This window comes from Protomyctophum bolini (genome assembly GCF_963924005.1).
Source record: "Protomyctophum bolini genome assembly, chromosome: 11".
Taxonomy (NCBI): domain Eukaryota; kingdom Metazoa; phylum Chordata; class Actinopteri; order Myctophiformes; family Myctophidae; genus Protomyctophum; species Protomyctophum bolini.
The window spans coordinates 279,293-306,003 of NC_137872.1; the positions used below are offsets into that span (position 1 = coordinate 279,293).

The window sequence follows — 26,711 nt, forward strand, 5'->3', positions numbered from 1 at the left end:
TCTGAACCTTTCAAACCTCCGGATCCATTTGGGCCAGCTTGGAAAGTCTGAGAAATCAAGGTTTTCTGGTGGACTTATGGAGAACAGGGAATCCATCATCTTCTTTCTGGGCCGTTTTTTTTTTTTTCTTAATTTTTTTGAAACTTTTTTTTCTTCAAAAAAAATAAACTTCTTTAATGCAGCGAAGCCAGCGGGATCACACGCGATGCTGTTTTCAATAGCACTGAGTCTCTACCCAACTCGGTAGCTCTCTCTACTACAGTTTCTAACTGCTAGTAGTTAGCTTAGCAACTGACTGGGTCCTTACTAGTGCAGGCTACAAACGTCTGTTTCTTCTCTCCACAAACGTTCTTCTTTAATATCTGCCTCCGACATTCATCGTGACGGGACTCGAGACTTCTGACACCATGTAACAGGCTGGATCAACTCTGTATAATAATCTAGACGAGACTGGCGTGTATCCTTATGCGTGGCTTTATTGACAACCTCTGAACCTGGGTGCGTCACCTAACGTGTCCCCCGTACCTGCACACATAGGTTCCTATCTATGGTTCCTATGCATATCTCCACAGGTATAGCATGAGAATGGTGCAGTGGCTCCAATGTGGTCAGCGTCATCTGTCACATATTACTCCAAATGTGGGCAAGGTTTCATCTAAATCCCATTGACCTAAATATTATTTATAGTTTTATATTTAAAAACCACACCTGTGTGAAGTGAGGGGTGCTCTTATCATCATATATCATCATGATGTAAAATAGACACTATGCCTATTTGCTCAGACATTATGACATAAAATTCTACATTCATTGTCAATGGGAATTTAATCAATATGAAGTTTGTGGACGGTAACTAAAAGCTGGCTAGCGCCCCTCAAAAAAAGAATACAATATACGTGGAAACAAATAGTATGTACTTCTGTGGCCTACTGGCATCAACGTGCATACAAAGTTTGATTCTCATATCATAGACAGCTAGCCTCTTGTAGAGCCACTTAAAAAGCTTTTTTTTGTGTCTACTGTATATATGCTTCATGTTAGCTCATATTCACCTCAACACAATACTGTCTTTCTGTAGTGGGATGGTGAAGCAAGGGAATGAAACTGGGTGGTTGGGGTGCGCACGCGTATCCGACATACCATGGGACCGACATGTGGAAAACGACCGGATTAAGGTTGGCGAACATGCGTTAACGTTGGCAACTGCATTAAGGTTGGTGAACATGCGCTGCTCCGTGCTTGTGGTTAGGTTAGGGTTTGAGGTAGGTTGTCGTTGTCGGACCAATAGCATGTAGAAACTAAAGCCTGTACCCTGGGGATTAGGGCCTTTAAGAGTATGCACTGAAGAGCTTGATTGTTCTGGCCATCTTGTGCATGTCTCAACAGCTCTAAATCTCTACGTCCAACGTCTTTTTCCTCTCCCTTTACAGTTTTTTTCTTAGGGCAGCAGTTGCATTGAACAATAATGCCATCACACGGCTAGCACTCTCAATATCACGTGACACTGATCATCCCCTGTATCGCTTCTTCAACCTCATGCCGTCTGGACAAAGATACAGAACCTTACCCTGGAAAAAGGTTCGTTTCATTCAGTAGGAGTTTTGTCCCCTCAGCCATCGCGCCATTAAACAAACTGCCCCGCCGATATAGGAGGGTTTCTGTACACAGTGGGGAACTCATGTTTTGTTTTGTATTGTCTTGGTGTAATGTGCTGTTTTTGTTGTTGGTGTTGAACAGACCTGTGAAAATGAATATCCTTCGGGACAATAAAGATTATTATTATTATTATTATTAAGTTCAAGAAGGTAGCCTGAGGGTTTCTTTGCCAAGCAGGAACTGCAGGGTACGGTCCACCAGCAGAGTGGCAACAAAGTCCACCACCAGCACCGTGGCAATGACCAGTTTGAACTCAGTGGGAATGTCGACGAGAGAAAAATATGCATTGAATTCTGCCGAGATACCCGTCAACAGTCCAACAATGGCGAAACCCGTCAGGGCGATACTCTGTAGCAATGGTTTGTTCTCAGTGAGGGACTCCATGAAAGGGTGACCCTTGTAGTTAATGACAAACGTAGCCATCTGCATGGTCATTGACATGATGTATACGGTGCTGTTGATAAGACTGGGCTCAAATTCTTTCGATAGATCCACAAACTGTTCCACCCGTGGAGGACTTCGGCTCTGTGCCCCCAGGTAAAGATACACCAGACAGCTGAAGTGGACGGCGAACTGTAGCAGCACCGTTAACACCGTGTAGAGGTTGAAGATGTTCGGTAAGGGCCGCTCTCTGGATAACGTTTTAAGAGGCTTTGACCTCGATATGAAGAGGAAACAGCCGGTCAACAGACAGCCCTGCAGGGTATACTGGAAGTCACTGAACATGACCCCCTCCAGGTAGAGCACGGACTGGCTGAAGGCCAGAACCAGGGCATTCAAGGCCAGGATCTTGAACATCTGCAGTGTCGTCACCAGAGTGCAGCGGCCCTGCTTTATCACATGACAGACACATTGGATGGAGGACAGTTTGGAGGTGAAGGGGGCGGCGATGGAGGCGTCGCCCAGCTTCACGACTTGTATCTGGTCCTCTTCGAGCTCCTCCAACATCGTGGACGCAGGAGGCCGCTTGCTGTTGCTCACCTTCTGCGCCGCGAACAGAGCCACACCGATGTGGGCGTGTTTCAGAGCTCCGATGTCGTTTGTTCCGTCGCCACACATCAACGTCACATAGCCCAGGCCCTTTAGACTCGTGATCACCAACTCCTTCTGCTTTGGGCTGACCCTGGCGAACACTCTCAGATAAGGCAGCAGGGCGTGCAGAAGCTGCGTGTCACTGGCCAGTCTGGTCAACCCCTCCCCCGTCACACACAGGTCATACTGACGGACGAGAGCGGAGATCGAAGGAGGGGGCATTTGTATGTGCACGCTGCCGTCTATGGACTCCCACTGCCACTCGCCCGGATTGCGACCCGACTGTAATATGAGTGTATGGTCCTTCTGAATGAAGTGTAGCTCCTTGGCGACATGACACGCCGTCAGCGGGTTGTCACCTGTGATCATCACCACGTGATGCGACGCCTCCTGGAGCTCTCTGATGACAGCCTTGCTGTCGCTCTTGAGGGGGCATGACACCACCATGAACCCAACAAAACGCAGGTCACACTCCAGTGTATCACGATTCATTTCCCTTACCCGCTGATGGCTGAGGTGTCCAATCTCTTTGTAGCCCAAGGCCAGAACTCTTGCTCCTTCCCGGGACATCTCCCTGTGGACCTTGTCATAGCTCGCGGGACACACTGAGAACATTTCCCTGAGTGTCTCCGGTGCTCCTTTGACAGTGGAGATGTAGCAGAGCTCAGTGGAACCCTTCTTTTCATAGGAAGCCAAGACCGACATTCGTTTCAGAGCGCTGGCAAAGTGGAAGCGCTGGTGGATCTTTAGTCCCTGGGTTTTGATGCCACGAGCAAAAACCTTCTCATCTTTGGTGAGCACCCAGTCTGCCGCAATCATCATGGCCTTCTCTAAAGGATCCCCCACCAACTGCCCATCCTCCAGGGTGACCAGCGAGTGGCAGGTGGCCACCACTCGGTGGGTCTCCACTGGGATCTCAGACATGGGCATCAACTTGTTCCCTTCTCTGAGGCCTGCCACTCCTCGTACCACCAGACGGTCACTGGTCAAGGTTCCCGTCTTGTCAAAGCAGCAAACCTCCACTTTCCCTGCAATTGGAATCCGGAAGGGCTCTGTACAGGATACGTACAGTTTAGAGAGGGCGATGAGAGAGGCATTGACTGCCAGCGACAGCTGGATGGGGAGGTCTGGTGGGATCACATTGGTGAGGATTAGGGTGCACTCCAGAAATAACTTGTAGCGGTTACGGCTCACGTCCTTGGTCCCCTCCACCCACACGTACCTAGCTGCAGCAATGGCAAACACCAGTAGGAAAAGAATGAAAATGAAGGTCTCCAGATTGTTTTCCGTCACTCTCTTCACCCCAAAGAGGATGGTCCGCAATAGTTTACCCTGAGAGGTGTAGAATCCAGTTCTCAGTACATACGCCACACAACCATTGTCTACAGGCTTGAGACAAGCATTGACTTTTGGAGGGGGGCTATGCTGGATCACTTTAGTCCCTCCATAAATTACATGGAGACGAGAGTCTGTCTCGAGGTCCAAGATATGTTCTGGGTCCAGGTCCTCCACTGGCTCCTTCATCTGGGGCACGGACTCTCCAGTCAGCATGGACTCGTCCACAATGCAGTGTCCTCCGAGCAGCAGCACATCACACGGTACCAAGTTGTCCTGAGATGACCGTCCTAGTGAGACAACGTCTCCAGGGACGAGCTCATCGCTGGGTACGGATCTCCACCTCCTGTTGCGATAAACCTGGATCATGTAGCGCTTGTTCCTCATGCCTCGGATCTCAGACATGTTCCTCATTTGCTGCTTGACCAGCGAGGACTCAAAGGCCACCAGTGTGAGGAGTGTGAACACACTGTAGTACCAGAACACATCCAGACACCACAGAGCCACACAGAACACCTGGAACACAAAGAAGGGAGCAGTGGCTCTCTCTTTGAAGAGCTCCGCAAAGTCAGGAACCACCATCTCGACACGGTTGGTGCCGTAGCGTTTCTCGGCAGCTCGCAAGTCCGCCTCCTCGTGGTAGCCACGCCACGCCTGATAGTGGCCAATCGGGTGTCCGATGGGAAACGCCACCGTGTGGAAACAGTCGTCCTTGTTGTCAAAGACGTAGCAGATCCTCTGAAACTCAAAGGACAGAATCTCCTCGCCGTCCGACGCCCGGTCCCTCTGAAGCGGCACGAGCTCGGCAGAACCGTTGTTCGGGGTGGGCGTGACCTTTGCCAGCGTGGCCTTTCCCGGGTCCGGTTCCTTGGAGCAGGTGAGCAGGCAGTGGGCGTGCACGGACCAGTAACCGGACAGCACCAACAGGACGTGTGCTATTCCAATGGCAGCCAGCAGCAGCAGGCCCGCCTCCGGGTACTCCAAAGCTCCTCGGGACCAGAAGTAGAGCCAGCCGGGGTAGAGAACGGCCACGAATGGGAACACGGTAGCGTGTAACAGCCGGGGTCTCCGCGTGTACAGGGTAACTGCGCTTACCAGCTCGTCACCGGCGCCGGCGTCATGCGGGTCGTTGTTCATAGACCGGGCCTTCTGGGGCGCGCCCAACCCACGAATACGAGCCATATTATTATTCCCTTCTATTATATATTCCTTGTTGATGATTTTGCACATCCAAAACAAAACCTCCAGGCCGGCCCTCTCTTCCTCTAGTAGTCGGTTTAAAAGTGTGATCCACAGACTACAGTGTCCGATGCTGCCTCCACGGATTCCTTTATATAAGCATCATTTATATCTCATCCAGTATTACGCCGCTAACCCTGTGACATAATCATAACATGGGCCAAGACATGACCAAATATGAAGCGTGTCATATAACCAGTAAGACGCGCAAACGCGGGAAGCGAACGCAGCTGAGACCCTGCAGATCATGTCTGTCTGTCTGTGTGTCTGTCCCGCTGTTACTGTATATGTGGACCTGGCCCCTTTTGTGCCCATATATGGAGCTGAGTGGACCTGGCCCCTTTTGTGCCCATATATGGAGCTGAGTGGACCTGGCCCCTTTTGTGCCCATATATGGAGCTGAGTGATTGCTGATGCAACACACTCCATATTTGGATAGCGGGACAGACACACACACACAGACAGACAGATAGACAGACACACAGGCAGACACACAGACAGACATGATCTGCTAGGTCTCATAGTAAGTGCTCACTGCGTTCGCAATAAACAGTCACACCCGTGTGAAATGAGGGGCGCTCTTGTCATCGTACATCAATTTATGTTAGTGGACATTTTAGATCGCTACATAAAGGTACATAAGGTGGTCCCTTATTGGCCAAGTGGAGGCCGATGTGCTCGTTTACATACTGTAGATATGACTTAGGTTTTCCCTTCAATGTCAACGGCGTTTAATGTTGAATTTACGTCATATTTAGCGGAATTATCAGCTCTTATCATAACACATCATCATGCATCATCTCATACTGGCCAATCAGAATGCCTGTGATTGGTTGACTGATTCGCTCGTTTACATATGACCTACATTTTCCCTTCAATATCAACGGCGTTTAACCCATTCTGACCTGAGATCAGATTCATACAAGGTTTCCACTGGACACACACTGGTCTGATTAACCCATTCTGACCTGAGATCAGATTCTAAAAATGTCAGTCGTTCTTCGATTTTTCAAAAATAGCAGACCTACAAGCTCGTAGCGCGCCACTCGGTGGCGCGCTACGAGCTTGTAGATCTGCTATTTTTCAATAGCTAAAGCATAACATGATGCTAACACCATAATGGGTTCCCGTTCAGAATGGGTTAATGTTTTGATGTTTAATTTACGTCATATTTAGCGGAATTTTTTACCAAATTTCTCCGTTCATTGTCAATGGCAAATATTGAGAGTTTTGAGACGTGTGGGGACAAGATTTAGCGGACATTTGACCTGAATTCCCCTTTCATTGTCTTGAGACGTGTGAGAAGCTGTTTATGAAAATTATTTGGTTGTATTGTGACTTCCTGTGGCCAGTCGATGACATGAATGAATGAATGAATGAATGACCTTTATTTATATAGCACCCTTCTCAGCACGAGTGCACAGGGTGCTTTACAAGTACAAAATTAAAACTATAAAAACAGCAGCAGCCATTTTCACAGGGTCAACAGTGAAAAACAACATAGCAACAAAAATAAAAACACAAACAGTAGAAAAACAGTGATTATATGTGACCAAATGCCTGTCTAAACATGAGTGTTTTTAATTGTTTTTTAAAAGAGGCCTCAGAAAGGACAGTTCTTAGGTCCAGGGGGAGGGCGTTCCACAGCCTAGGGGCTGTCACTTCAAAAGCTCGGTCACCCTTTGTTTTTAATCTGGTCCTGGGGACCACGAGGAGGTGCTGATCGGCTGAACGGAGTGAGCGTGTGGTTGTGTAAGGTTGAATCAGTTCAGTGATGTAGGCAGGGGCTTGGCCGTGGAGTGCTTTGTGGGTGAAAGTGAGGATTTTGAAATGTATTCTGTATTGTACCGGGAGCCAATGCAGTGAGGCTAGAATGGGTGTAATGTGACATGACTTTTTTGACCTGGTGAGTAATCTGGCGGCTGCGTTGTGAACCAGTTGCAGTTTGTCAATGGATGTTTTGTTGAGGCAGGTGAAAAGTGAATTGCAATAGTCTAACCTGGAAGATATAAAAGCATGTACGGACAGTTCTAGCTCAGAGTGGGAGATGATGGACCGGAGTTTTGCAATATTTCTGAGGTGAAAGAAACAGGTGCGAGTGAGTGATTTGACGTGGTTGTCTAGGTGCATGGATTGGTCAAATACCACACCCAAATTCCTTAAGTGTGGGCGGATGTTTCCCTTGAGTGACCCCATAAAGGACGCCACTTTAGTGACGATCTTGTCCGAAGCAACAATCAGCACCTCCGTTTTGGTTGCATTCAGCTGCAGGAGGCTGCTCCCTAGCCAGTTGTCAATGGCGAGCAGACACTCCTGGAGGGTGGTTAAAATGTCCAGTTTGTCCGGTTTGAACGAGCAGTGGAGCTGAATATCGTCCGCATAACAGTGATATTTAATGCCAGAGAATTTGTTTATGAGGGAGCCTAGAGGTAGCATGTAAATGGCAAAAAGAAGTGGACCTAATACAGACCCCTGTGGAACACCACACGAGAGGGGTGCAGGGTCCGATCTAAAAGGACCCACGGCAACTGAGAAACATCTATCTCTTAAGTACGAGGCGAACCAATCAAGGGCGCTCCCGGAGATGCCCACCCACTCGCTGAGCCTCTCCAACAGAATGCTGTGGCAGACCGTGTCGAATGCCGCACTCAGGTCCAGTAGGACCAGCACCGAGCACTCACCAGAGTCGCTGGACATCATAATGTCATTTGACACTCTGAGCAGTGCGGATTCCGTGGAATGTTGTTTACGGAAACCAGATTGATATTTATCAGAAATGTTGTGTTGTGACATGTGGGAGGTAAGCTGTTCGGCAACAACCTTCTCCAGTAGTTTAGATGTGAACGGCAGCTTAGAGATGGGCCTATAGTTGTTGTGGATGGTGGGGTCCAGGTTTGGTTTTTTGAGGAGGGGCTGTACGACCGCCTCCTTAAAATAGGCTGGGACAGAGCCAGAGGCCAATGATGTATTAATGATGGACACTAAGCTGGGGCCAACAGAGCTAAAAACTTCTTTTAGCATGGAAGTGGGCAGGATGTCTAGTGGGCTTGAGGAGGACTTCATGGAGCTCACTAAAATAGTGAGATCTTCCAGAGAGACCGGTGAGAAACTGCTCAGAGAAGCTTGGGTGGCGTGCTGGAGAGGGGGAGGGGGGGAAGGGGAGGGAGTAATGTTTGACAGGATGTTAGCAACCTTGGAAATAAAAAACTGAAGGAAGCTGTTACAGTCCTCGTTTGACAACACAGGTGTAGCAGGGGGAGGGGGGCTGACAAGTGTGTTGATGGTTTGGAATAATATTCTGGGGTTGTGTTTGCTGGATGAAATGATGTTGCTAAAATATGCAGCCCTGGCACGCCCTACTGAAACATTATATTCCGCCCTTAGGTCTTTGAGGTAGAGACGATGGACCTCTAACTGAGAGGACTTCCATTTCCTCTCAGTCCTGCGACATCAGTCATAATGTATCTGAAGTATGACCCCGGTATTTGGATCTGCTGGAGTGTTGTGGCTTTGTGTGTGCCCCCCCCCCCATGACATGACATCATGTGGCAGCCAGGTCTATGGACTTTTTATCAACTATTTATTCCGTACAAACCTTCAGGCCAAGGCAATGGAAAAACACATTTACTATGACGTAGTCGTAGTGGGTGTCACAGTTCAATTAAAAGCGATGTACTGTATGATGACTTCATCATCATACATGATCATGATGATCGACATGACATCAGCTTGTGACTGCAGTGCCGATGTCGGATAGGAACCCTCAGCTCTGAACTCGGTACAATCTGCACCTGGCTCGCTGATAACAACATCTTTGCAGTACCTTCTTCTAGCACCACAAGTAGGATTCCTTTTAGCCCTGACAAAGTATGCAAACATCTCCTATTGCATAGGACATCATAGGACATCAGAGTACTCACCCAATGGGCGACTGTGGCTTAATAGGTAGAGCAGGTCGTCCAATGATCCATGGGTCGGCGGTTCGAATCCCGGCTCCTCCTCCTCCTGTCTACATGTCGAAGTGTCCTTGGGCAAAGACACTGAACCCCAAATTGCTCCCGATGTGCTGGTTGGTGCCTTGCATGGCTTCCCGCCGCAATCGATCAACCTATTACAGAAGAAAGGGGGCTCACAGCGCTTGTATTATCAGCTAAAAAGAAAGAATTTGGTTTTCTAAATATTGAACCAATGTAACGTATACATTAACAAGCGCTTGTGACAAAATAACAATAAGACTTTACTGAAAAGTAACAGTTTCAGATGTACAAGATTTCCTGACATCAACAATATGAGCACCTGACCTTTCATTCACCACATTCAAGGATGGCTGCCATGAACACTGTTTTGAATCATCTTTAGCTTCTTCTAACTATACCACACGTATGTATTTACCTTCTTCTAACTATACCACACGTATGTATACAAGCATCTACTGGTATTAAGTGTATAGGACTATCTTTGAAAAGTCAACGCAAAAACCTAAAATGAGTCTTCTTGACACAGATGCAAAAACCTAAATATTGAACCAATGTAACGTATACATTAACAAGCGCTTGTGAGTAAAAAATACTTTACTGAAAAGTAACAGTTTAGGATGTACAAGATTTACACCTGACATCAACAATATGAGCACCTGACCTCTCCCACTCTGGGAACACATTCGGTAGAAAACCAAAAAACAAACACCTCCTCAACCTGAACACAGAGACTATGAAAAAAAAAACAGAAAATTTTCACATACAACCTGTGATTCTTATTAACACATAGACTGCTACAGGTTCTAGCGGACCCTGGCTTACTGGTGCTGAAGGCTTAACATGGGCTTTTTGAACTTTTTGGGGGGCCCACAGCGAGGGGCCTCTTATAGCGAGAATCACAATCGCATAAATAAAAAGAAAGCCCAACTTGTCCACTTCAATTTAAAAAAAAAATTATGATTCTACCATCTTCCATTCTGGAGATATTGACCTTTTTCTAACACCTGCTTTTGCCTGCACGCTGCTTGTGAAAAAAAACAACAGAGATATGGAGGCCTGAAGTTGACAGACATTTCAGTTCAGTTTTTTTAGTTCAAAAGACCGATATAAAATTGAGCACAAATAATATCCTATACAAACCATATACCGAATGAAAGCCCTGAATGTCTACTTTTAGGAGGAAAACAGTACACATTGTACACATATACAGTTTGTCACTAATTGGCTATTGAATGCAGCTTGCGCCCACCAGAGAACTTTAGAGAAGGCATGGACCCGAAGAACTATTATTCACAAAATAAGGCCTATAGCGACATGTACATACTATATACCGTATGAAACAGTAGACTCTCTGCTTTCATAAGAAAAATACCACCCAGAAAAATCACACCCCTGTGAAGTGAGCAGTGCAATTGCACTGCTCACTTCACAGGGGTGTGATTTTTATTATTATTACAGTATTAGTATTTTTCTTATGAAAGCAGAGAGTCGACTGTTTCATACGGTATATAGTATGTACATGTCGCTATAGGCCTTATTTTGTGAATAATAGTTATTCAGGCCCATGCCATCTCTAAAGTTCTCTGAAAAAGATAATTTTAGAGAGCATGGACCTAACAACTAAATATTCACAAAATAAGGCCTATAGCGACATGTACATACTATATACCGTATGAAACAGAATACTCTCTGCTTTCATAAGAAAAATACTAATACTGTAATAATAATAGAAATCACACCCCAGTGAAGTGAGCAGTGCAATGTTGCACTGCTCACTTCACAACATTGCACTGCTCACTTCACAGGGGTGTGATTTTTATTATTACGAGTAAGACGCGCGAACGCGGAAGGCGAACGCAGATCGTAAATTGCAATAACAATTAGAATAAATTACAGACATGATCTGCAGGGTGTCATAGTTAGTGCTTGGACCACGCCAGCTCCATATATGGTCACAAAAGACGCCATCACACTCATGTCACCATGACTCAGCCATAACCATATAAGGAGTCCCCAAAGCAGGACCACGCCATCACACTCATGTCACCATGACTCACAAATCACTCAGCTCCATATATGGGCACAAAAGGGCCAGGTCCACATATACAGTAAGCGGGACAGACAGACACACACACACACACACACAGACAGACAGACAGACAGACAGACAGACAGACAGACGTGATCTGCTAGGTCTCATAGTAAGTGCTCATTGCATTCGCAATTACAGTATTAGTTTTTTTCTTATGAAAGCAGAGAGTCTTGATGCACATTATCTGATCATAAAACGGACTTGGAAACTTTCTTCAATCGTAGCCCCATATGTGCCCTCTCCCTACGCTCATTGAACTCATTCTGTGATTCGAGCTACAAACAATCGCAGTAACGGGGGGGGGGGGGGGGGGCAACTAGGCTTTGAGGAAATGATCTTGCATAATCAACATTATTGTCGATTGTCGTGTGCCGCTCCAAACATGTCCAGACATACCACTAACCTCATCGATCCAGTCTCGCGTATCTATAAGGTGAGACGCGAGACTGGATTGGATTGTGTCTGGACATGTTTGGGAAAAAAAACAAGAAAAACAACGAGATGGAAGCAGAAGCAGCACGTCAACGTATTTGGAAGAAAAAAAACGAGAAAGCACCACCTGTCGTTGCAAGACAAACACCCGTATGTTGCTGATAGACAGATAATAATCGATCCGATTTTGTCCTGCCGTTCATTTTATCACATTAGGTGCAGGGCAGGCTGCTCGACGGTGAGTTTATAATAGCCTGTTGTAACGAGAAAGGGGGGTGGATGGATGGATGCCTTATGATGGATGCGAGCAAAGCAACAGCAGCAGCAGTACGGCTTGCGATCAGCGACCAACGTATCATGGCGGGCCCTCGATAATGATGTGCAATCTGTCCATGACTAACTCCACATGTTATTGGCAAACGTTACGTTATGAAATCAAATGCCGATCGTTGCAGGTTTATATACGGGCAGAGAGCAAATCGCGTTGTATCTTGTTCCGAGAATGAGAGTGAGTGCAAGCCTTGCAGTTGAAAGCAGTGGGGACTCGGGAGTGGGGGGGGAACTGCCAATGCGATCCAAGAGGAAGAGACCCCCCCCCCCACCATTCTCCCTCGGGAGAAACCATGTAGAAACAGGAGGGGAGGGGGAATCGAGTGTATTCACACAAACAAGAGCATTGTCCCATCCATTTTAGATCCCCTGACATCTGCGTTGGTCTATGCCGGACGGCCGTCTCCAATACGTCGTACGTCCTCGCATAGACCAACCAATAGGCGGTGCCAGACGCTTCTCAGACCAACACCTCTTTTCAGCAGGGGGGGGTTTTAACTCTTTTTAGAGCCGATCGGTGTTACATTATGAGTTGTCCGGGCGCAAATATAGTTGAACCATAGTAATCAATAAAAAAACGTTTTTTGGACCATAAAACGTATAAAAACGTTATGCGCTTCTTGCGCTTGGCTATAATAAAACGTTTAAAAACGCTTTGCGCATTCGATGAGTTAAGTGTGAAACTGAGCAGGTATAAAACTGCCTGTATCTACAGAATGCAACATGCTACAAACATAATTTTTTTCTGGTTAAAGAGGAAAGGCTCCTCTTTGAATTGGTATATTCCGTGACATGTTCACATTATTACAGAAATATGCTATGGGTATATGAATGTGACTGGTCAAAAACGAGAGACTTGAAGTGCTAGACTGAAAAGTACTAGACTCATTCAAATAGCTACATTTTGAAAACTAAAGATGGCAGAGATTTACTCTCTCTTCCTGGTGAAAGTAGAGGTTTATAGCTTTCATTTCTATATAGTATGCCTCTGTCACTATAAAAGAGAATATGCTACACACAGTGAACTAACACTGTTCACACAGTGAACTAACACTGTTCACACAGTGAACTAACACTAACTAACTAAAGCCCATCACATACCGGCTGTGAAGCGACGCGGAAAATAGAACAGTGGCGTATCGGAGCGTCAGGCGAGGCGTGAACGCGCGTCGGACGGAGCCGGTGTGCCATACGTATAGGTTCATTGAAAATAACGGAGGCGGCTGTTTTGACGCGCGGCGTTCGCAGACGGTGTGTGAACGGGCTACACACGTAGACACTGTTCACACAGTGAACTAACACTAACTAACTAACACTGTTCACACAGCGAGCGTTCTAATGCTTTCATTAATCCCATACCTGGGAGGTCTGCAGCACAATCCGTCCCATACTCAGTGTAGATGAATCTATCCCATACCTGGGAGGTCTGCATGGTTCCTGACACTTTCACGTAGGTTCCAGGACTGGCCAGACGCTTCAGAACACCACTCTGCTGAACACAGGAAGAGCAGTAATATCCCATACATGGGAGGTATGTACATAGTAATATCGTAGTAATATCCCATACCTGAGAGGTCTGCACATAATGTAGTAGTAATATCCCCGGCTAGGGGAGGAGCTAACCTCAGTGTCCAGAAGGGGAGGGGCTAGGGGAGGGGCTAGGGGAGGGGCTACCTCAGTGTCCAGAAGGGGAGGGGCTAGGGGAGGGGCTACCTCAGTGTCCAGAAGGGGAGGGGCTAGGGGAGGGGCTACCTCAGTGTCCAGCCAATGCTTGACCGTCAGAGGAGCAGACGTCATATCGTCCACCTGGTACAGGATGTTGTTGACCAGGACTTCCTGTCTCATGACCACGCCCACAACGGACACCTGTATGACATCACAACAGGATGTTACATTACTTCCTGTCTGATGACCACTTCCTCCAGGAGGAGACAGACTGAATGGCCCTGTAGGGGGCGCTACAGGTTTTACCTGCTTGACCACTGAGAGGTCAGAGGTCAGGATGTGGGACACTGTGCACGGCAGGATGTGGACAGACGGCCACTAGGGGGAGACAGAGATTAACATGTGATCATTAACATAATTAATTCGTTCTTGGCAGTCAATGAGTTTTAAATGATGTTCTTTACCTTTACAACCATGCGCGCAGCGCGGCTGGCTGGCGGTTCCCCAAACCTGCTGCCCATCGTTATAACACCTGGGATATGTAAACTACACCTGTTAGTAACACCTGGAATACATAAACTACACCTGTTAGTAACACCTGGAATATGTAAACTACACCTGTTAGTAACACCTGGAATATATAAACTACACCTGTTAGTAACACCTGGAATATGTAAACTACACCTGTTAGTAACACCTGGAATATGTAAACTACACCTGTTAGTAACACCTGGAATATATAAACAATATGTTAACCATAAAAACAGTTTTAAGGACATGTCACACCAATGCAACTCCTCACAACAAAACAGTTTAAAGGACATCTGACACCAATGCAACTCCTCACAACTAAACAGTCTTAAGGACATCTGACACCAATGCAACTCCTCACAACAAAACAGTTTTAAGGACATCTCACACCAATGCAACTCCTCACAACAAAACAGTTTTAAGGACATCTCACACCAATGCAACTCTATTATCATTATCTAAATGAAAACCTCATCAATCAAAAACACTTTCAACCTGCAGGCATTCAGATTCGTAGCATGTTAAAAAAAACAAGCAGATCTACAAGCTCACATGTTGCTTAATAATAATGCAGTGTTTTGACTCACCTGAGCTGCAGACGTTACAGATCTACAGTTTGTCACAGACAGAGACAACTACACCTTTACTGGAGCTGTTTGTTGTCTAGTCCAGCTGCAAGCCAAGACCATCCACCATCTTTGTTTTGCAGTTCAGCTGCAAGCCAAGACCATCCACCATCTTTGTTTTGTAGTTCAGCTGCAAGCCAAGACCATCCACCATCTTTGTTTGTAGTCCAGCTGCAAGCCAAGACCATCCACCATGTGTGTGTGTGTGTGTGTGTGTGTGTGTGTGTGTGTGTGTGTGTGTGTGTGTGTGTGTGTGTGTGTGTGCGTATATATATATATATATATATATATATATATATATATATATATATATATATATATATATATATATATATAATATATTTTATATGTGTGTGTGTGTGTGTGTGTGTGTGTGTGTGTGTGTGTGGAATTAATTCTGTACTGGCCATGGAGCGTGTCTTGAGTGTACAGGGTTTGATGAGGTCAGATCAACATATGGAATGTCAGAACAGGTCAGCTCCATATATGGAGATCTAAGGGTGGCAGCGGGGGCAGTGTCTTGAGTGTACAGGGTTTGATGAGGGCCCAGGTAGGGCCGGGCCCGTCTAGACTTTGAATGGACAGGTACAGTATCAGTCAAAAGGGAAACATCGAAAATTGGAAAAAATTAAATATACATTGCGTGGCTCAATCTCCAAATTCAGTAAAGCATGGCAGCCTTTTCTCTCTCGTGTTGACCACCTTACACTTGTGCCTCCGATTGAACCTGAATAACTGTCGCCTGACTGCAGGCCAACCTGTCTCGTCTGGATGATGTTTGTGACCATGATCTGCTATGTATATTGAGTATATTGGAGTTATTTATTTTTTATATAATATATTTTATATATTGTTTTTATTGTTTTGAATGTTCTTTGGTTGTCTTGATTTGGAGTTTGTGTTTTGTTGTTGTGTGTGTGTTTTAGTTTTTTGTATTTGTCACTCTGTTTTTATTTCTCAATTTACTTCTATATTTGTAAAAAACAAAAAATTAATAAACAGAACATAAAAAGAAAAAAGGGAAACATCGAAGAGGAAGGACGGGTGGGGAATCGGAAACGGTCTCAAACATATTCGGTTTTCACAAACAACAAAAAAAAAAAAAAATCTACATTGAATTATGTGTACTGTATCATTCAGTTGTGAAAACAGACACTAGGAAAAGAGTATATGCTATTTATTTATTTATTGATTGAATACTTTTTAACAGGCTTTGGGCCAAGAAGACCTAGGCTTGTTTCCATGGTGGTCCTCTGTATAATATCTAAATCTATCTCTATATCTATCTCTGTATAATATCTAAATCGGTCAGAATCGGAAGATAATTATGACCCTGCAAATACCGGTAATCAGAGATCGGTCATCATGTCATAATGGTGCACCCCTAGTCTCACACTGTGAGTGTCAGGGGGTGACAAAAACATACAGCGCCATAACAATCTAGCATTACCCAGAAGACCAATAGGGTGCCATGAAAAAACATGTAACATTACCCAGAATGCAGTGCAGGGGGTGTTGAAACCTAGGGTGCGTTCGGAAATGCGCCCTGAACGCACCGGTGTGCTCTCTTGTCGTTCGTTTATTCAGTGCACTGAATCCCAGTGGGCTGCTGGGGTCGTCCACTGAGAGACCCTACCCTGAAGCTGGGGTCGTCCACTGAGCGACCCTACCCTGAAGCTGGGGTCGTCCACTGAGAGACCCTACCCTGAAGCTGGGGTCGTCCACTGAGAGACCCTACCCTGAAGCTGGGGTCGTCCACTGAGAGACCCTACCCTGAAGCTGGGGTCGTCCACTGAGAGACCCTACCCTGAAGCTGGGGTCGTCCACTGAGAGACCCTACCCTGAAGCTGGGGTCGTCCACTGAGAGACCCTACCCTGAAGCTGGGGTCGTCCACTGAGCGTACCCTACCCTGAAGCTGGGGTCGTCCACTGAGAGACCCTACCCTGAAGCTGGGGTCGTCCACTGAGCGACCCTACCCTGAAGCTGGGGTCGTCCACTGAGCGACCCTACCCTGAAGCTGGGGTCGTCCACTGAGAGACCCTACCCTGAAGCTGGGGTCGTCCACTGAGAGACCCTACCCTGAAGCTGGGGTCGTCCACTGAGAGACCCTACCCTGAAGCTGGGGTCGTCCACTGAGAGACCCTACCCTGAAGCCGGGGTCGTCCACTGAGAGACCCTACCCTGAAGCTACACACTAAGAGGACTTTGAGAGCGGTTTTGAAGGAGTCAAGGGATTTGCATGTCTTAAGGGCGTATGTAGTCCAAACATGACTAATTAACCCATGAATTGAACAACACAGATCGATACACAACTCATCCATAAGTAAATATGATTTTGTTCATATCGTTACACAATGCACACCATTAACTTCTAGTCTAGTCCAAGTCCAGTCCTGTAAAATCACTTTATTTGGCATTATTGTGAGTTACAGTTTGTGTGAAATGCCACAAATCAAACATCCATGAATGCATCCGACAGTGATATTTAATAATTATTAATTATTACATTACATTTACATACATGTATTTGTACAGCACTTTTCATGACATGAAGTTCAGCTCAAAGAGCTTTACAGAGCAATAAAAATCACACCTGTGTGAAGTGAGGGGCGCTCTCATCGTCATACTGTACACCATCTCATTCCGGCCAATCACGTGCGTTGTCTCCCCGACGAAGGGGGACATCTGGTGGCCACGCAGGGAAGCACAGCACTCCTGGTCCATCAACAGCATCACTTACTTCCTAACAGGAGAAGAAGAACAACACCGCTGCTGTGAATAACCATATCTGTGCAGAAACACACATTCAGATTTTACGGGGGCCAGTTTCAAATTGCAGCCGTCCGTAGGTGCCCTTTGAGGGCAGTTTTGAAGGAGTCAAGGGATTCGCATGTCTTAATGACTGTTGGTAGGGCGTCCCACATTTTGGTGGCATAGGAACGATATTAATTTGCTCCCTTGTTTGTGCCGAATCTGGGTTGCACATGGTTTGTTGAACTCCCTCTGGTGTTGTGGGTGTGGACTTCATTGACATTAAGGAAGTATTTAGACAGGTACATGGGTATCTTAGTGAAGTATCTAGACAGGTACATGGGTATCTTAGTGAAGTATCTAGACAGGTACATGGGTATCTTAGTGGTGTAGTGAATCGTGTGGACCAGACCCATTGCAAGATGCTGTACTCTGTCGTCAACCCTAAGCCATTCCAGCCTGTCAAAGTGGGCAGGGGTGAGGTGGGTTCGGGTAGTGAGGCCAAGTAGTAGCCTGACCAGTTTGTTTTGGGAAGTCTGGAGCCTTGTTTTAAGGGCTGATCGTACATTAATAAATATGTACAGGTTCACAAAGGTTCTCATTAATCTGTAGATTAACATTGGAATGAAAGTGTGGGGCTCTTGGGAATCAAGAGGATGAATTATAATGATTCAAATAACACGGCCCGAAAAGCTCCATTCTCTTGTAACTTGTAAAAAAAAGAAAACTTAACCCATTTAGGCCTGACGTCGAAATTTATAAAATGTCTTCTAAATTCTGACAGTTTTCTGAAATACCTATAAATTATGTTTCTGTATCAGTGGTGCTCAATATTTCATGTCAAGGACCCCAACGTTATATGCAATTGGCCACCGACCCCCACCTGAAAATAATATGTTGTTCCAGGGACCTCCCCAGAAGTTAAAATGTTCACTCTGTAATAATATATATTCAAAGATTCGAGGCACATTCTCACGATTTTTCGTAGCTTGTAGATCTGCCATTTTTCAACAGCTAAAATATAACATAATGCTTTAAAACAACAGGGGTTCCCGCCCCAAAATGGCTTAATTAAATGCAAATGACTTACAGATCTTCAAGGAGAGAAGGCTCGTGTTCCTGGAGAGCTTTGTACAAAGTGTCTCTGCCTCTGCTGGAGGTCAGGAGAGCATAGATCGCCCTCATCTTGTCCTGAGTGGTGGGCTTGGACATCACATTGCTGTAGCCCTCATTGTTCATGATGTCCTCCTGAATGAGCACATCTAGGATGGGACCCACGTTCCTCACATTCCTCACCAGGGAACACAGATGTTGGTCCACAAAGTGTTTAGCTGAAGTTAAGGAGGATTGAACGTTGAGTTGTTGGTTTTCATTTGACATTGTTTTAAAATGGAAATTGCCATAATAGGAGCTAACAATTCTTATTCTAAAAATTGCAGTAAAGTGATACAGTTTGTGCTGGTAGTATATATATATATATATATATATATATATATATATATATATATATATATATATATATACATGTGTGTGTGTGCGTTATATATATCGTTATAGATCGTTGCTGCAGAAATCTCTTATCTCCTTATTTAAACGTGTTTGTTCATGAATTAACGTCCTACTTGACCTCACTACAGCGTCACGCTAAAACATCCAAAGTAACAACAGATCTACAAGCTATAGAGACTCACCTGGTATGGAAGTAACAACAGATCTACAAGCTAGAGACTCACCTGGTATGGAAGCAGCTGCTCCTGTAGATTGTGCTGGTATGGAAGCAGCCGCTCGTGTAGATTGTGCTGGTATGGAAGCAGCCGCTCCTGTAGATTGTGCTGGTATGGAAGCAGCCGCTCCTGTAGATGGTGCTGGTATGGAAGCAGCCGCTACTGTAGATTGTGCTGCAAGAAATAAAAGTGTTCAAATTATGAACAGAAACGAACCATCGAGGCCCATCTCACCACGGTGAAATAGCACGGACTGGCAAGTCCCGACATAAACCCCCACATGTTACACTACTACTGTTTAAGTCCCTACATAAACCCCCACAATCCTTACATGTTACACTACTACTGTTTTATACATAAACCCCCACAATCCCTACATGTTACACTACTACTGTTTTATACATAAACCCCCACAATCCCTACATGTTACACTACTACTGTTTAAGTCCCTACATAAACCCCCACAATCCCTACATGTTACACTACTACTGTTTTATACATAAACCCCCACAATCCCTACATGTTACACTACTACTGTTTTATACATAAACCCCCACAATCCCTACATGTTACACTACTACTGTTTTATACATAAACCCCCACAATCCCTACATGTTACACTACTACTGTTTTATACATAAACCCCCACAATCCCTACATGTTACACTACTACTGTTTTATACATAAACCCCCACAACCCCTACATGTTACACTACTACTGTTTAAGTCCCTACATAAACCCCCACAATCCTTACATGTTACACTACTACTGTTTAAGTCCCTACATAAACCCCCACAATCCTTACATGTTACACTACTACTGTTTTATACATAAACCCCCACAATCCCTACATGTTACACTACTACTGTTTTATACATAAACCCCCACAATCCCTACATGTTACACTACTACTGTTTTATACATAAACCCCCACAACCCCTACATGTTACACTAAAACTGTTTTATACATAAACCCCCACAATCCTTACATGTTACACTACTACTGTTTTATACATAAACCCCCACAATCCTTACATGTTACACTACTACTGTTTTATACATAAACCCCCACAATCCCTACATGTTACACTACTACTGTTTTATACATAAACCCCCACAACCCCTACATGTTACACTACTACTGTTTAAGTCCCTACATAAACCCCCACAATCCCTACATGTTACACTACTACTGTTTTATACATAAACCCCCACAATCCTTACATGTTACACTACTACTGTTTTATACATAAACCCCCACAACCCCTACATGTTACACTACTACTGTTTTATACATAAACCCCCACAATCCCTACATGTTACACTACTACTGTTTTATACATAAACCCCCACAATCCTTACATGTTACACTACTACTGTTTTATACATAAACCCCCACAATCCCTACATGTTACACTACTACTGTTTAAGTCCCTACATAAACCCCCACAATCCCTACATGTTACACTACTACTGTTTTATACATAAACCCCCACAATCCTTACATGTTACACTACTACTGTTTTATACATAAACCCCCACAATCCCTACATGTTACACTACTACTGTTTAAGTCCCTACATAAACCCCCACAATCCTTACATGTTACACTACTACTGTTTAAGTCCCTACATAAACCCCCACAACCCCTACATGTTACACTACTACTGTTTTATACATAAACCCCCACAAACCCTACATGTTACACTACTACTGTTTTATACATAAACCCCCACAAACCCTACATGTTACACTACTACTGTTTTATACATAAACCCCCACAATCCTTACATGTTACACTACTACTGTTTTATACATAAACCCCCACAATCCTTACATGTTACACTACTACTGTTTAAGTCCCTATACCCCCACAATCCTTACATGTTACACTACTACTGTTTTATACATAAACCCCCACAATCCCTACATGTTACACTACTACTGTTTAAGTCCCTACATAAACCCCCACAATCCCTACATGTTACACTACTACTGTTTTATACATAAACCCCCACAATCCTTACATGTTACACTACTACTGTTTTATACATAAACCCCCACAATCCCTACATGTTACACTACTACTGTTTAAGTCCCTACATAAACCCCCACAATCCTTACATGTTACACTACTACTGTTTAAGTCCCTACATAAACCCCCACAATCCCTACATGTTACACTACTACTGTTTAAGTCCCTACATAAACCCCCACAATCCCTACGTATTACACTACTACTGTTTTATACATAAACCCCCACAATCCTTACATGTTACACTACTACTGTTTAAGTCCCTACATAAACCCCCACAATCCTTACATGTTACACTACTACTGTTTAAGTCCCTACATAAACCCCCACAATCCCTACATGTTACACTACTACTGTTTAAGTCCCTACATAAACCCCCACAATCCCTACGTATTACACTACTACTGTTTTATACATAAACCCCCACAATCCTTACATGTTACACTACTACTGTTTTATACATAAACCCCCACAATCCTTACATGTTACACTACTACTGTTTTATACATAAACCCCCACAATCCTTACATGTTACACTACTACTGTTTTATACATAAACCCCCACAATCCTTACATGTTACACTACTACTGTTTTATACATAAACCCCCACAATCCCTACATGTTACACTACTACTGTTTTATACATAAACCCCCACAATCCCTACATGTTACACTACTACTGTTTTATACATAAACCCCCACAATCCCTACATGTTACACTACTACTGTTTTATACATAAACCCCCACAACCCCTACATGTTACACTACTACTGTTTTATACATAAACCCCCACAACCCCTACATGTTACACTACTACTGTTTTATACATAAACCCCCACATGTTACACTACTACTGTTTTATACATAAACCCCCACAATCCCTACATGTTACACTACTACTGTTTTATACATAAACCCCCACAATCCCTACATGTTACACTACTACTGTTTTATACATAAACCCCCACAATCCCTACATGTTACACTACTACTGTTTTATACATAAACCCCCACATGTTACACTACTACTGTTTTATACATAAACCCCCACAATCCCTACATGTTACACTACTACTGTTTAAGTCCCTACATAAACCCCCACAATCCCTACGTATTACACTACTACTGTTTTATACATAAACCCCCACAATCCTTACATGTTACACTACTACTGTTTTATACATAAACCCCCACAATCCTTACATGTTACACTACTACTGTTTTATACATAAACCCCCACAATCCTTACATGTTACACTACTACTGTTTTATACATAAACCCCCACAATCCTTACATGTTACACTACTACTGTTTTATACATAAACCCCCACAATCCCTACATGTTACACTACTACTGTTTTATACATAAACCCCCACAATCCCTACATGTTACACTACTACTGTTTTATACATAAACCCCCACAATCCCTACATGTTACACTACTACTGTTTTATACATAAACCCCCACAATCCCTACATGTTACACTACTACTGTTTTATACATAAACCCCCACAATCCCTACGTATTACACTACTACTGTTTTATACATAAACCCCCACAATCCTTACATGTTACACTACTACTGTTTAAGTCCCTACATAAACCCCCACAATCCTTACATGTTACACTACTACTGTTTAAGTCCCTACATAAACCCCCACAATCCCTACATGTTACACTACTACTGTTTAAGTCCCTACATAAACCCCCACAATCCCTACGTATTACACTACTACTGTTTTATACATAAACCCCCACAATCCTTACATGTTACACTACTACTGTTTTATACATAAACCCCCACAATCCCTACATGTTACACTACTACTGTTTAAGTCCCTACATAAACCCCCACAATCCTTACATGTTACACTACTACTGTTTAAGTCCCTACATAAACCCCCACAATCCCTACATGTTACACTACTACTGTTTAAGTCCCTACATAAACCCCCACAATCCCTACGTATTACACTACTACTGTTTTATACATAAACCCCCACAATCCTTACATGTTACACTACTACTGTTTAAGTCCCTACATAAACCCCCACAATCCCTACATGTTACACTACTACTGTTTTATACATAAACCCCCACAATCCTTACATGTTACACTACTACTGTTTTATACATAAACCCCCACAATCCCTACATGTTACACTACTACTGTTTAAGTCCCTACATAAACCCCCACAATCCCTACATGTTACACTACTACTGTTTAAGTCCCTACATAAACCCCCACAATCCCTACATGTTACACTACTACTGTTTAAGTCCCTACATAAACCCCCACAATCCCTACGTATTACACTACTACTGTTTTATACATAAACCCCCACAATCCTTACATGTTACACTACTACTGTTTAAGTCCCTACATAAACCCCCACAATCCTTACATGTTACACTACTACTGTTTAAGTCCCTACATAAACCCCCACAATCCCTACATGTTACACTACTACTGTTTAAGTCCCTACATAAACCCCCACAATCCCTACGTATTACACTACTACTGTTTTATACATAAACCCCCACAATCCTTACATGTTACACTACTACTGTTTTATACATAAACCCCCACAATCCTTACATGTTACACTACTACTGTTTTATACATAAACCCCCACAATCCTTACATGTTACACTACTACTGTTTTATACATAAACCCCCACAATCCTTACATGTTACACTACTACTGTTTTATACATAAACCCCCACAATCCCTACATGTTACACTACTACTGTTTTATACATAAACCCCCACAATCCCTACATGTTACACTACTACTGTTTTATACATAAACCCCCACAATCCCTACATGTTACACTACTACTGTTTTATACATAAACCCCCACAACCCCTACATGTTACACTACTACTGTTTTATACATAAACCCCCACAACCCCTACATGTTACACTACTACTGTTTTATACATAAACCCCCACATGTTACACTACTACTGTTTTATACATAAACCCCCACATGTTACACTACTACTGTTTTGACCGCGACAGATTGCTATTTCACCGCGTGAGGGAGAGGGAGAGTGAGATCGGGTGTTTTCTAGGTGTGTATATTTGAATTGCCAATCTGTGCCATTTCACCGTATTTGGGTGAGAGGGTGTCTTCTGCCGCGAGACTCGCTGTGCGCTGAACGCGTTGGCTCTGTTGTTTTCTCACAGCAGGAGCTGAAAAGTCAACGCAGCTTTCCCACGCACAGACAGAGGTGTCGCAGTCCCTTAGAAGCAGCTCGACCATCTTCATCCTTTTCTTTAAAGTCACTTGAAACGTCGTGATGTAATTGTGATAGCACGATTTGTCGACTTCAAAGCCTGCTCTGTGTGGTTCAATGACGACGGCATCATCCCGATGCGAGGTGGAGAGGGTATATTTCTTCTTTGGGATTAGTTCGCAGGGAGGCTTTTCGATGTAACTCTCTTCTCCGTGCATCTCCTTCCTTTCCTTCTTCACGTCACTCAGCACCACATTGCTGGGTAGCAGCAGTACATTCAGCGTTGACATGGGGTCATCATCATGCTCAATCGGTGGCGTATAAAACAGTGACACCAGTGCCCGGATAGGCCTGGGCCCGAACAGCATTTCCATGATGAGACCAAATAAAGACAACCCGGTTACATCTATGATAACATGAGTTTCTGTGACCACACGGGGTTTGATCAGCTCAACGCCGTCATCATCCACCACGTGGACAACAGACAAGGACTTGCCTCCACCTGTGGAGAGGATCTCACAGTGTGGAAATTGCAACTGACACACGGACCCCTGAGGACCTTTGATGTCAAACAGTGGTCCCGCGGGCCTCTTGCTCAGCTGGGACAGAAGGCCCCGGTGCCACGGGACTGTCCCGTAAGTCACCTCTCCCTCTGTCTCCATCTTCAACCCCAGGCCGGTCACGCTGCATTGGAACAGTCCAGCGTGGGTGCAGTGGAACCTGTAGCGTTCCTTGTTTTCCACAAGAACGATGTCGGGTGTAAATGTCTGTGTATTGTCCAGTAGTAGTGTGACATCGTTTACACTGCGGGAGCGGGACAGTGACTCTGTAACAGCATGAACTTCCAGAGAGGACAGTGACTCTGTAACAGCATGAACTTCCAGAGAAGACAGTGAATCTGTAACAGCATGAACTTCCAGAGAGGACAGTGACTCTGTAACAGCATGAACTTCCAGAGAGGACAGTGACTCTGTAACAGCATGAACTTCCAGAGAGGACAGTGACTCTGTAACAGCATGAACTTCCAGAGAAGACAGTGAATCTGTAACAGCATGAACTTCCAGAGAGGACAGTGACTCTGTAACAGCATGAACTTCCAGAGAGGACAGTGACTCTGTAACAGCATGAACTTCCAGAGAGGACAGTGACTCTGTAACAGCATGAACTTCCAGAGAGGACAGTGACTCTGTAACAGCATGAACTTCCAGAGAGGACAGTGACTCTGTAACAGCATGAACTTCCAGAAAGGACAGTGACTCTGTAACAGGACATTCTTCCATCTCGCCATGCAAAGGCATCGTACCCTACAGAGAATATAGAGAAAGGGAAAATAAAATCAGTAATTAGACAAAGATGAACCCAAGACTTTTCCACAGCGTCAGCTCATACAGATGTAATATCCTTGCTAACTGACTGCTGGCTGAGTCCTGACTCTTTGGCCGATGTTATAACATGCGTTGCCAGTAGAGATGTCAATTTCTGCCCGAACCCGACCCAACCCGACGTTTTCGGGCAGGGCCTAGCCTAAAATGGCTCTGAAAGACACAACAAAGCAGACAGGAAACGATCAGTGTCTTTCCTGATGTTCAGTCACTGTGATTATTGTGCAGAGCAGATGGTTCTGTCCTCACTGTGTCCATGTTGGAATGATGGAGTCTAGAGGGTTCTGTACTCACTGTGTCCATGTTGGAATGATGGAGTCTAGAGGGTTCTGTACTCACTATGTCCATGTTGGAATGATGGAGTCTAGAGGGTTCTGTACTCACTATGTCCATGTTGGAATGATGGAGTCTAGAGGGTTCTGTACTCACTGTGTCCATGTTGGAATGATGGAGTCTAGAGGGTTCTGTCCTCACTGTGTCCATGTTGGAATGATGGAGTCTAGAGGGTTCTGTACTCACTATGTCCATGTTGGAATGATGGAGTCTAGAGGGTCTAGAGACACACACACACACACACACACACACACACACACACACACACACACACACACACACACACACACACACACACACAATCAATAAAATTATAGAT

At 44.6% G+C, this 26,711-nt stretch overlaps 2 protein-coding genes across 2 annotated transcripts in view; both read right to left on the bottom strand.

The window, feature by feature from the left end:
- Window positions 1-1,797: 1,797 nt before the first annotated feature.
- On the bottom strand, window positions 1,798-14,279 carry LOC308324389 (endoplasmic reticulum transmembrane helix translocase-like; the record flags this gene model as incomplete). The annotated part of the gene is made up of 7 exons (XM_080776433.1): window positions 1,798-5,172; window positions 7,408-7,626; window positions 7,855-8,397; window positions 13,511-13,585; window positions 13,768-13,959; window positions 14,065-14,136; window positions 14,223-14,279. 7 exons carry the CDS (start codon window positions 14,277-14,279, stop codon window positions 1,798-1,800), a joined length of 4,533 nt encoding a protein of 1,510 aa, XP_080632559.1.
- Window positions 14,280-18,753: 4,474 nt separating this feature from the next.
- LOC308324390 (NACHT, LRR and PYD domains-containing protein 1b allele 3-like) overlaps window positions 18,754-26,711 on the bottom strand; it is a gene marked incomplete at both ends in the record, with an annotated part of 32,649 nt that continues 24,691 nt past the window's right edge. Inside the window, 2 exons of the mRNA XM_080776434.1 lie at window positions 18,754-18,998; window positions 24,664-25,481. Of these exons, the coding sequence (XP_080632560.1) occupies window positions 18,754-18,998; window positions 24,664-25,481 (1,063 nt within the window). The remainder of the gene's footprint in view (window positions 18,999-24,663; window positions 25,482-26,711) is intronic.